The following is an 11322-nucleotide window of genomic DNA, read 5'->3' on the forward strand; positions in this document are numbered from 1 at the left end:
AACGCATCGCATTTGAGCAAATTATTAAAAATGGTGACAAATCCCCCACTCCTTTCCTTTTAACCTTTAGAGGCAGACAGAGTGGCATTGTTTTCTCGCTGTACCACGCTCTTCCGTGAAAGGGAGATGTGCTATTTAGCTCAGTGCGATAGCTCAGTCGGTTGCGATTGCGCTGCAGCGATCTGTGTTCCCTAAGTAGGTTTGAGGATAGAATATGTCATGTCTATGCTTTATATGTTCAATGTGGGTAATAATGCGACCAGGTACTTAAGCGCCAAGAAGCAGTTTGCGGTGTGGGCTATTCGTATGCGGAGTCTGCAAAGCCCGGCCGATCGGAGGCAGAGTTACAATGACTGTTTTTTTGCTTCCGTGCGTTCTAGTAAGGAGAGAGGACGCCTGTGGCCTACATCTGTTCCATTGAAGTCCCAGGATGTACTACCTGGACAGCAATGGTTACCCGGTACCTGCAGGAGGCGCTGTGAGCCCGCTGTCGATCTTCTACAGCTTGCAGCAGCAGAGCCTGGATTCCTATCCGAGCATCCAAGCGTCGCCTCTGCACACCATCTCCCTGGTGGACCACCTGGCAGGTAGGATGGAGGTGAGGGAGGGGGGCTTCCAGAGGGAGTGAGTGAGAGAAAGCAGCTATACTTCAATATAAAGTCAATATATTCTCTCTTACCAGCAGCACAATGAGAGGGTTAGACAAAGTGATACCACGCGCCACATAGATCTATGTCTCACCCTTAACCCCTTCATAGCCTCCTAATTGCTGCTGATCTCAGGGACATGGAAAAAGAGTGAGTGGGAGATGCAAAAAGACAATAATGCGTTCACAGCCGTTCCTGCCTGCTTGAGCTCTGAGAGCAGCAGGGGCTGCCAAGGGGTGCCGAGGATCAAGCAACATCGAGTCCCAGCGCCCCCAGGCTACTCTTAAATGGCATCCATGGCTGTGCTAAGAGGACAGGATTCCTTGCATGTGATAGGATATCTTCACATGGTGCTACTCTTGGTGACCCGTCAGTGACTTCTGGTGGGCACTTCCTTGTGCTCCGCAAGCGCGTGGCCCACTCTTCTTTCCCTTCCTCTGTTGGCCCACTCTTCTTTCCCTTCCTCTGTTGGCCCACTCTTCTTTCTGTTCCTCGATTGGCCCACTCTTCTTTCTGTTCCTCGATTGGCCCACTCTTCTTTCTGTTCCTCGATTGGCCCACTCTTCTTTCCCTTCCTCTGTTGACCCAATCTTCTTTCCCTTCCTCTGTTGGCCCACTCTTCTTTCCGTTCCTCGATTGGCCCACTCCTCTTTCCCTTCCTCTGTTGGCCCACTCTTCTTTCCCTTCCTCCGTTGGCCCACTTTTCTTTCCGTTCCTTGATTGGCCCACTCTTCTTTCCCTTCCTCTGTTGGCCCACTCTTCTTTCCCTTCCTCTGTTGGGCCACTCTTCTTTCCCTTCCTCCGTTGGCCCACTTTTCTTTCCGTTCCTCGATTGGCCCACTCTTCTTGCCCTTCCTCTGTTGGCCCACTCTTCTTTCCCTTCCTCTGTTGGCCCACTCTTCTTTCCCTTCCTCTGTTGGCCCACTCTTCTTTCCCTTCCTCTGTTGGCTCACTCTTCTTTCCCTTCCTCTGTTGGGCCACTCTTCTTTCCCTTCCTCCGTTGGCCCATTCTTCTTTCCGTTCCTTGGTTGGCCCACTCTTCTTTCCCTTCCTCTGTTGGCCCACTCTTCTTTCCCTTCCTCTGTTGGGCCACTCTTCTTTCCCTTCCTCTGTTGGGCCACTCTTCTTTCCCTTCCTCCGTTGGCCCACTTTTCTTTCCGTTCCTCGATTGGCCCACTCTTCTTTCCCTTCCTCTGTTGGCCCACTCTTCTTTCCCTTCCTCTGTTGGCCCACTCTACTTTCCGTTCCTCGGTTGGCCTAATCTTCTTTCACGTCCTCAGTTGGCCCACTCTTCTTTCCCTTCCTCTGTTGACCACTCTTGTCTCCTGATGTGCTCGCTTGGTATCTTCCATAGAAGTCTTGCTGGAGGCCCGGTATGGAAGCCACCCGAAACATCGCCGCAGCCGCACTGCCTTCACCGCCCCCCAGCTTGAAGCCCTGGAGAAGGCCTTTGAGAAGACACAGTACCCTGACGTGGCCATGAGGGAACAGCTGGCCCTCTACGTCAACTTACCCGAAGCCAGAGTCCAGGTATTGGGTCTTATTGCTATAGATGCTTAGTGGGCCCAACGCCTGACCTTATTTCAGATGTATATATGAAGCTGCTCCTGGTAATACCGTTGTCATGAAATGTATTCTGGGATGAGAACCAGTGCTGGCACATAACCGTTAGAGTGGTGGGGTGTAATACTTACCCCAAAATTCTTGCAAGCGAGAAAAGCAAGCAAGCTGATTTTTTCTAGATGGGTTTGGAAAGTTCCCTTATTTAACATGAACATTTTGGAAAAAGTGTGGGTCAAATATTGCATACTAAAGCACTATTTTTACATAAATTTGCTCAAACGACATTAGCTCTGAAAGGGCACTCTTGAAACATCTAAGTACTTTCATAGTATGCCAAGAAAATTAAGCTTGAGGCTCCCAAAGTGTTGACCCTATTTTTTTGAAAATGGGCAGTGGGAGCATCCAAATGTTAATCATCCCAGAACCAGCATTTTGTTATGGGTGCTCCCCACATGCCATGGGTGCCCCCTTATGCCAAGATTTAAATACAGTATGCCAGTGGCAAACTTTTACCATTGATGCTATCTGCATAGCACGAGTCACCCTTATGTCAAACATTACCACAAATATGTCAGGGCCAGCAATTTGTCATGGTTGGCTGCCCTGCCCCCAGATGCCACCGTTTTCATACTGCCACGAATTATCTCCATTATGACAGCGCCAGCACTTTGCAATAAGTGTCCTAAATGCCAAGAATTACCTAAAGTGTACCAACGCCAGCATTTTGCCATTGGTGCCCTTTTTGCCATGAATTACCTCCACTATTCCAGATCCAGCATTTTTCAATGAGTTACCCTTATGCCAAGAATTTTCTACAAAGTAGGAGGAACAGCATTTTGCCTTGGCTGCTCCCTGTATGCCAGGACCGGCATTTTGCAATGCATGCCTCTGTAAGCCAGCAATCACCTCCGTGCACCAGAGCCAGCAGCAGATTCGCTAGCATAACACACACTCACTGACTCTAGTTCACTTATATTTAGGGCGTCCGGTTTGATGGTATTTTCTATTTTAAACATTTCCGTCTGTATTTATCCACATTTATTTTTTGGCCAGCTCATTACTATTTATACATATTTATTTAGTGTTTTGAAAATAAATGAAGCTGTAAAATGGTATATTTCCACGTTTATTTAACTCTTGGCGGTGACATGGATTCCTGTCATGTTTTAGCAAATTAAGAAGCCACTTATAACAAAAGACTACACTCACATGTACATTTTAGGGTTATACTACAAATAAATCTCATTCTGTTTTTTAACTCTCTAAGCTGTCTATCTGCTCAGCTATTGTCTGGAATTCATGAAAGACAGCATGGAGAGTCTTTCACAACAAACACCATTTTCAGTATTTTTCTGCTTTTAAAAATATATACAGACGGGAAACACGTTGTTTTCTGTCTGTATTTATCTGTAAAAATCAGTAAAAACAGAAAACCGGAAGCCCAACTTATATTCAGTCACTCACTTACCCTCATTCTCATTCACCCTTGCACACTCCCTACCTCTAACTACCTTGGACTCCTGCAAACTCATTTCCACTCATGAATGCTCACTCACTCTGTCATGCTCACTCACTTGCACTAACTTTTAATCTAACAGTCTCACTTTCACTCAAGCTGACTCACTTGTTCTCACTCAGTTACACACAGTCTTACTGTCATTTATTCTCAGTTCCCCATTACTCACTTTCACTCACACATAGTCACATACACTCATACATATGGAACACATGCTCACTTAAGCGTACACATGCACACACACACTATTACCTGTATGTATTTATGCATTTCTGCTTGCACCTGTCTGCTTTAGCTCCTCAGCTGCCAGTGCTTATAGAGCAATATTAGAATATTAGTCGATGCCTTGCTGACAGGTACAATATATATATATATATATATATATATATATATATATATATATATATATATATATATATATATATATATATATATACATACAGATAGATAGATAGATATCAGCATCAATCCTGCTCTTCCAAGGATGAAAGCAGGCACGGGACACCAGGAATCTGTAAAGGTATTTATTTTAGGCAGAAATGAGCGCTGGACGATGCGTTTCGGTGGACACAGCCACCTTGATCACATAGCGCGGTCGCCATTTTCAGGCCCTTAAATACTACTTGATGCTATATGGCTAAGAGTGGCCACAGAAGACATACTAGGTATAAATCAGTTACAGACAGTGCAGAAATCTTGATTTACATGAAATGTAAGCCCATAGTACAATTAATTTGACTAGTCTTTGTGTAGCATATTGGATAAACAAACACTCAAAAATCAATAATATCTGTGCCAAAATAATATACATTGCAGAGTGTTATAATTGATCTAAGGAAATCCATACAGATACAATCTAAGACACTCTGTCTGAATCAAGAATAAAGAGCACACAATATACGGCATTCCACAAGCATTGGTCACATGATGTATTCATGTTATTGGACATGTTACCATTGCCGCTGGTTAATGTTATAACCCAGCTAATTGAATCAACGCTGACAGATTTGCAAAAACTGTGGTTTGTTAAGCACTAGGGCAATGAATCCCCAGAAGAAAAATATATATGTGTGTCATTCCCAATTGGGCGTTTACAAACCACATGAATATGCGTTACTGAATAGCTGTTGGGAGTTGTGTTGTGGATATTATATATATATATGTATATATAATCAGTGGCAGTTCCTTCGCTAAGGCGGAGTAGCGTCTCCACTCTGCTTTGCAGCAGTGTAATAAAGTAAACAATAAAATGATAATAACTCGAGGTAATTATAAGTTTATTTTGTCCCTGCTGCTGCAGCTTTGCTGGTGGGGCTGCTCTGCTGACAGAGCAGGGGAGGAGTGGTTTACACTCCCTAAGTGTACAAGAATGTTTGTCAGCCATCTAGGGCTGGCCAAACATTCCTACGCACTTTGCATGTTCTCCACCGGGTTGCATTACAGCCTAAGTGAAGAACATGCCTAGGCTTCTATTCCCTGGCTGAGTGCCACCACGTCACAACGCTGCATTACAGCATTGTGATTGGCTCAGGGAAGCCTCAGCCTGAGTACTTACTGTTCCTGGAACACTGGCCAGTAGAGGCGACGGTGGGACGACAGAGGAGATGCGCGGTGGTACTTTTTTTTTCTTTCTGTCTTCTCCCACTGTCCGCATTCCAAGTTAACCTGCCACTCTTGACCACTAACACTGAATGTATAATCATACATCTGCAGATTTGCAAGTGTAGCTTCCAGATGCCAGTGGTTGGCATCATATGCGTCTTATGACCACAAGACGCCAAGGCCGACAATCGTATACTAGAGACACTGATCAGAAGCCAGAGGTTATCATCTGTTGCCATGCATACTCTCAATATGTCTGAGGGGGATTGCAGATATCAGCAAAGCCTTCAAGAAGCCATAGATGATGCTCAAATGTCAATGTTGAACCCATCAGGCCAAAATTGCCGCCATTATGGCTGCAACACCCATTATTATGGCACACCCATACAAGACCCACATATCTTTAAACATACACTCTCAATATGAGGATCAGATTGGTCACCAGCATGAGTTATACATACCCATGCACACGTGTGTGTAGACTCGGTGAGGTGGGAATATGTCTGGTCAGTTCTGCAACGACTTGGAGTGGGGCGGGGGTCCTTTGAATAGGTCCATCTGCTGTGTAAAAACCCGGTAGCCCGGATTCTGCTTCGAGGAATGGCGTCGGAGCAGTTTGCACTGTTTTAGGGCATTGAATGCCATCATGCCATAACACACACACACACTCTTCACATATGCACATTACACACACACATATCTGTTCTCTCTCTTTCAAATCGCACAGCTCATTTTTCTGTAAATGCTCAGATGGAAGGTTGGATTTCACAACTTGAGGTCCATGGTGAGGCTCTGACTGCAACAACCTAGGCAGTGCATTGGCACAGAAGCCGCAAACTGCAGAGTGCCTCCAAAGAGCAGGCAGCAGGGAAAAGTGCCTCTAGTGCTGATTCTGCCAATGCCGATGCTACCTCTGCTCATGCCTTTTCTCTATTCAGTACCGACAGGGAGGCCGCAACTTCCTGTTGGAGCTTGTATCCTATTCCAGGTGAAGCAGACACCACCAGTTCCTACCCAACAGTTTGCTGCCAGCTTTAGGGCTCTTTAAATAAGGCACACCAAGCACAGGCACATTCATGGCCATGGGATCGTTTTTATCCCTTACCTTTCGTTTCAAAATAGCCACTTTGTATACGTTTGCTGCCCCATTCTCATATGTTATGCAATGCTACTGGCATTTGTGTAAACCGTGCTACCATTACTATGGCATCAAAGCACCTTTTCAACCTGTGCTTCCTTTCATGTGGATCTGGGGATGCCACCCCTCGGAGGTGTCTGTTTTGGTTTGGTGCTTTGTATATGTTGGCATCCTATGAGTTAAAATGGGTTGGCCAAATGGCTTTCAGTTTTTTTTTTACTTGGATGAGATAACTCTTTGGTTTTATGCCTAGCTGGCAAAGTGTTTTCCATAAATGAATCACAATCCAGATGGGTAATTATGATGGAATACTGTGCGCATGAGGGTGTATTATTTTTATGCTGATGCTACCTGAGTGGCTGTAGGGTGTGTGTTGGCTTTGTGTGTGTCAGTGCTGTTAAAGATGTCATGCACACTGGGTGAACTGAGGGCAGGTCACAGGGTGAGGCTCCAGGTGTGGTACTAGTTTACCTGAGTGCTGGCCAAAGAGTTGAGGAGTCGCCTATCCCGCCTGGAGCAGGAACTGCGAGACCTGGAGACTCAATACTTCACGTCAAGCCGCCCACAGATACTGGTGCAGTCGCGCTGTGAACTCTCTGAGTACCAAGAAGAGGCAGGGAGGGAAACGCACTACCTCCATAAGGAGGCCACTGAGCGAAGATACAGGGAGGGAGACGGGACTGGGAAAACTCTTGCATCTCTGCTTGACAACCAGACAGATCTTACATCACTGATCCCCTCGACGACGAGGGACATCTCTGCCACTCCAACGAGGATATCATGCGCGAGTTGCAGTCATACTATGCTGCGCTGTATAGTTCCACCCTCACTGCCCCCCAGATGAGGTGGTGAAGCACTTTGATCCTATCCGACTGCTGTCCCTGGGTGAAGCTCACAAACAATGCCCACATGTGCCATTTTGTGAGGGGGATATCGTCCATGCAATCCAGGTCATACTTCGCGGCAAGGCTCCGAGACAGGATGACTACACTGCCCTGTTTTATAAAGAATATAAAGAAATAGCTCTTCATGTTGTCTTCTTCTCTAGTGCTCATACTGCATAAGAATGTTAACAAAGTACCCTTCCCCTTCTGTCTAGAATGATTGTTGAGGAGCTGCACAATACCAACAAAATCAGGTAAAAACGACTACAATAAAATATAAAACAGCCAAAGTATCATGAATTCACACAAAATCCAATAGGAATAAACCCAAAGAATTGCTTGAACTAAAAAATGACATTTCATTAATTACATCCAATTGAACATGAGGGGCTCATAGGAGATGGGGGCAGGGTCAAAAAGTATGACCAACCTCAGAGACTGACAGATTAAGAGTTTGTGCCTTTCAAACCACTGGTATAGCAAGTTGGTTCCCATTATGATTGCTCAGCAGATGAGGCTGCACAGCTTGTTGCATGCAGCTCCAGTCCCTGATTGGGTGGGATTGCATGTCAAAGTAGCACGGAAAAACGATTTTAGTGCGAAAATATTAAGGCTTAAATATCAAGATTCAAAATACCATCTACAAACTTTGAAGATACGTATCGCCATAGTAAATATGTATGAAGTTAATGATAGTAAACCTATACTTACCTAAATATTCTTACCTTTGCAATATTTTTGTTCAAGAAATCTATGCCTCGATAATTTGTTTTTGCGTTAATGTTTCTCAATATTCTGGGGGCACATCATAGAGCAATCGATTAAAAATGACAGCCTTGTTTGAAAGGCCGCCCTTTCTGAAGTTAATCCTGGCTGCAAACACTGAGCGGAGAAATATTTCAACATAGGTGTAACATGCACGTTATTTTAGTTCCTACTTAGGATGGACTTTAAGCTTCTGCTTTAGCTGCTTCACTTTAGGTGCAACACTCTGGGAAGTAGTGCACATTCCAGAAGTCAAACTAGCATATTAACACCCCAATCCGCCCTTGATAGCGCCAGTGCGTCCATTTCGAATAAATCAAACCTGCTGGAATCAAGGGCTGCTAGGTCCTCGGAGGTAGCATTGGAACTGGCTAGCTAGTTTTCTTTATTTGAGAGTGCAATGAAAGCTTGGAATTAAGTAAGAAAATGCAAAGATCATGTCCATTTACAGCCGGCAACTGGTTACTTTCTGACGGCACTGGCCACAATGGAATTCACCTGGAACTGGCTGGACAGAGTATTTTTGCTAATTTTAATAAAGACCTGCCATAATGATAATGTAACTATTGACTTTTATGAATCCACTAACAAATCCCTCTACACCATTTACCAGTTTATCCATAATATCCCATCCTTCATTCAGGATTCACGTCTTTCCGCGTGGACAGTACCATAAATGGTGTCACACATTTCTATGCAAAACATACCAATATTCAGTGGAGTTTGCCATCTGCCGTCCATTGTGTCCCTCTTTAATTGACATTGTCCAACACTGGTGACTCTCCTCTGTGTCCTCACTGGCACTGTCTACTGCTAAACACTTGTTTCCTCAGTGGGCATCTTCTGTTGACCTGTACTTTTCTTCTAATTAGATGTTGTCCCAACAGCCCCTCTTTTGTTACGTTATTGGTCATCTCTCGCGTGCTTGTATTCTGATTGGCCATTGCCGTTAGTGCTCCATTGATTACCTTTGCACTGGACATGGCCTTTTGCCATCAGTGGACATTTTGTTCAGCTGTCACTTGTTTGTCTTCCCACTGGACAGCACCTTTAGCTTCTCATTGTTGTTGTCACATTGGACATTGCCTTTGGTTGTTCTTTGCTTGTCTGATCACTGATTTTACCTTCAACCATTCATTGTTTTGCTTCTCATCTGTCATTTCTGTATATTGCTTCTTGTTAGCCTCCTTAATACACAGTGCCTTCTGCTCTTGTATGGTTTCCAATTGACATTGCCTTCTACTGTTCATGTTTGCCCACTGAATACACGTTGCTTTTGCTGGGAAAGTGTTTGCCTTTTCATAGTGTGTTGCTTTTGGCCGTTTCTTGTTTCTTTTCTTATTGCCTTTGACCACTCCTTGTTTGGCTTCTCATTACATTTTGCCTTAGGCAGTCGCATTTTGTTTAGCGCACTGCCTTTGACCGTTCCTAACTCGACCTTGCCTTTAGCTTCCCCATATGTAGCTGCCTCTCGCATTGATGCTGGGCGTTGCTTCTGCTTATCCTTGTTTTATTCGGTTGTCCGTAGTTGGTCTTCTCAATGGGCGTTGTTCTTTGTTGTCTATTATTGTTCCTCAGGCTCCTTTTGCTTTTTCTCAATCTGATCATTATAACTATTTGCCCTGAGTACTGAGTGTTTACTTAACCTGGGCAGACCACTGCCTACCTTATTTTCTTGTATCCCCTTTTCCTGTTTTAGTTCCTTTCCTTATTTTCTATCATTGAACATTCGAAATGTTGCTAATGCATATTTAAATCAGTGTTGTTGTTTCTTTCCTTAGGTCTGGTTTAAAAATCGTCGCGCCAAGTTCCGCAAGGGTCAGCTCTGCGGGGTCAATAAAAAGCCAAAGGTTGGCGATTCCAGTCCATTGCCAACAGAAGCCACAGCCAGCAAAGAAAAGGCATCAAAACCGGCGAGTGAAAGCGTACAACGTGCAACAAATTCACCTGTGAGTGGGAACGTCTGTGCCTCCTCAAATAAAGACCTCTGTTTGTTTCTCTCCACACCCCCTCTGAAGCCTCAGGGGGTGCATCTGTTGGCCAGAACCCCTGAATGCCAGCCCATGCCAGGGCCTAGGGAAGATCTAGGGCTGATCTCTGGTCCGCTTGCAGATATTCGGAGGCTGAGCTACCTTCCTCCGTTGCCCTTGCCGCCACCGTACTCCTGGCTATAGGTAGACGCGGGGAGGTTGGTCTTCTCTGATACCAGCTTAGAGGAAGTATTTTGCAGCCCCCCTGCATCCAGGATCCACGGTGGGATGGACCCCTGTGTGACAATATTTGCAGTTGAGAAGACTGTGGGACTAAGAGTTTCCCTTCCCCAAGCAGCCTCATACACCCCTGCTATTTCAAGACATGCCCGTCTCCTACCCTTCCTTGCACTCAACCATCTATAATGTGGTGCCATGCACAGCACAGAAACTTTGCTATGTTCACCAATGCAGTGGTGATCCTTTCCTCTGGATGACGTGGCGCTTCTTAACAGAACACAAGTGCTTCTCATACAATAATTCTGGCACTTCCCAGGAGGCCCTGGGTGCTTCCTAAATGACAGTTTCAGCACTTCTAAGCAGGGAACTGTTGCCTCTATGGTAACAGTAAGGACACTTCAGTGCAGGCAATGGGACAGTGCTAGAAATTCTCAGAATTGATTATTTTATTTATTTTATAAGGATGGTAATATACACAATGACAATTCAAGAGTGTTAAAAACGTGATTCCGCCTCTACAATAGAAATAGAAATTAGGGGCGTATAATTTTGCCAAGGAAGTTTTCGAAATTAGACAAATTTCAAATTTTAGCGCGATTGCAAAATCAAGTTAATTTCGCCGAACTTGCATGTGGGAAAGTAATAGATTTTTTTAACAGTTTTCATCTAAACATGATTTTTGAAGGGACTTTTTTATTTGCCAAATCTATTTTCTTGGGATGTTTTTCTTGAAGGTTCATTTTTTTAACCTCACAAAGTTATTTAAGGGGGCATCAAGAGTAGAGAATATCATAGTTGTCTTTACACAGACCTGTGTCTCTAACAATCGCCAACAGTAGGCATTCTAGAATGCTTCCTTGTTTGATCATGCTACGAGGGTTCTGGGATGTGTTGATGGATCATTCACTGGACGGGAATCTGTTCTGCGTTTGCGCATCCCCATTAGAAACAGCAACTGTGGACAAGAGAACTGATGCTTGTTAAGGCCAATCGAGAG

At 44.7% G+C, this 11322-nt stretch overlaps 1 protein-coding gene across 1 annotated transcript; it reads left to right on the forward strand.

Annotated features, from left to right (window-relative positions):
• The first annotated feature begins 430 nt into the window (after positions 1-430).
• LOC144799033 (diencephalon/mesencephalon homeobox protein 1-like) lies at positions 431-10595 on the forward strand. The gene is made up of 3 exons (XM_078670194.1): positions 431-587; positions 2002-2177; positions 9897-10595. The coding sequence occupies exons 1-3, from the start codon at positions 431-433 to the stop codon at positions 10287-10289; spliced, it is 726 nt and encodes a 241-aa protein (XP_078526320.1). The 3' UTR covers positions 10290-10595.
• Positions 10596-11322: the final 727 nt, after the last annotated feature.

Source organism: Lissotriton helveticus, chromosome 12, assembly GCF_964261635.1.
Source record: "Lissotriton helveticus chromosome 12, aLisHel1.1, whole genome shotgun sequence".
NCBI lineage: Eukaryota > Metazoa > Chordata > Amphibia > Caudata > Salamandridae > Lissotriton > Lissotriton helveticus.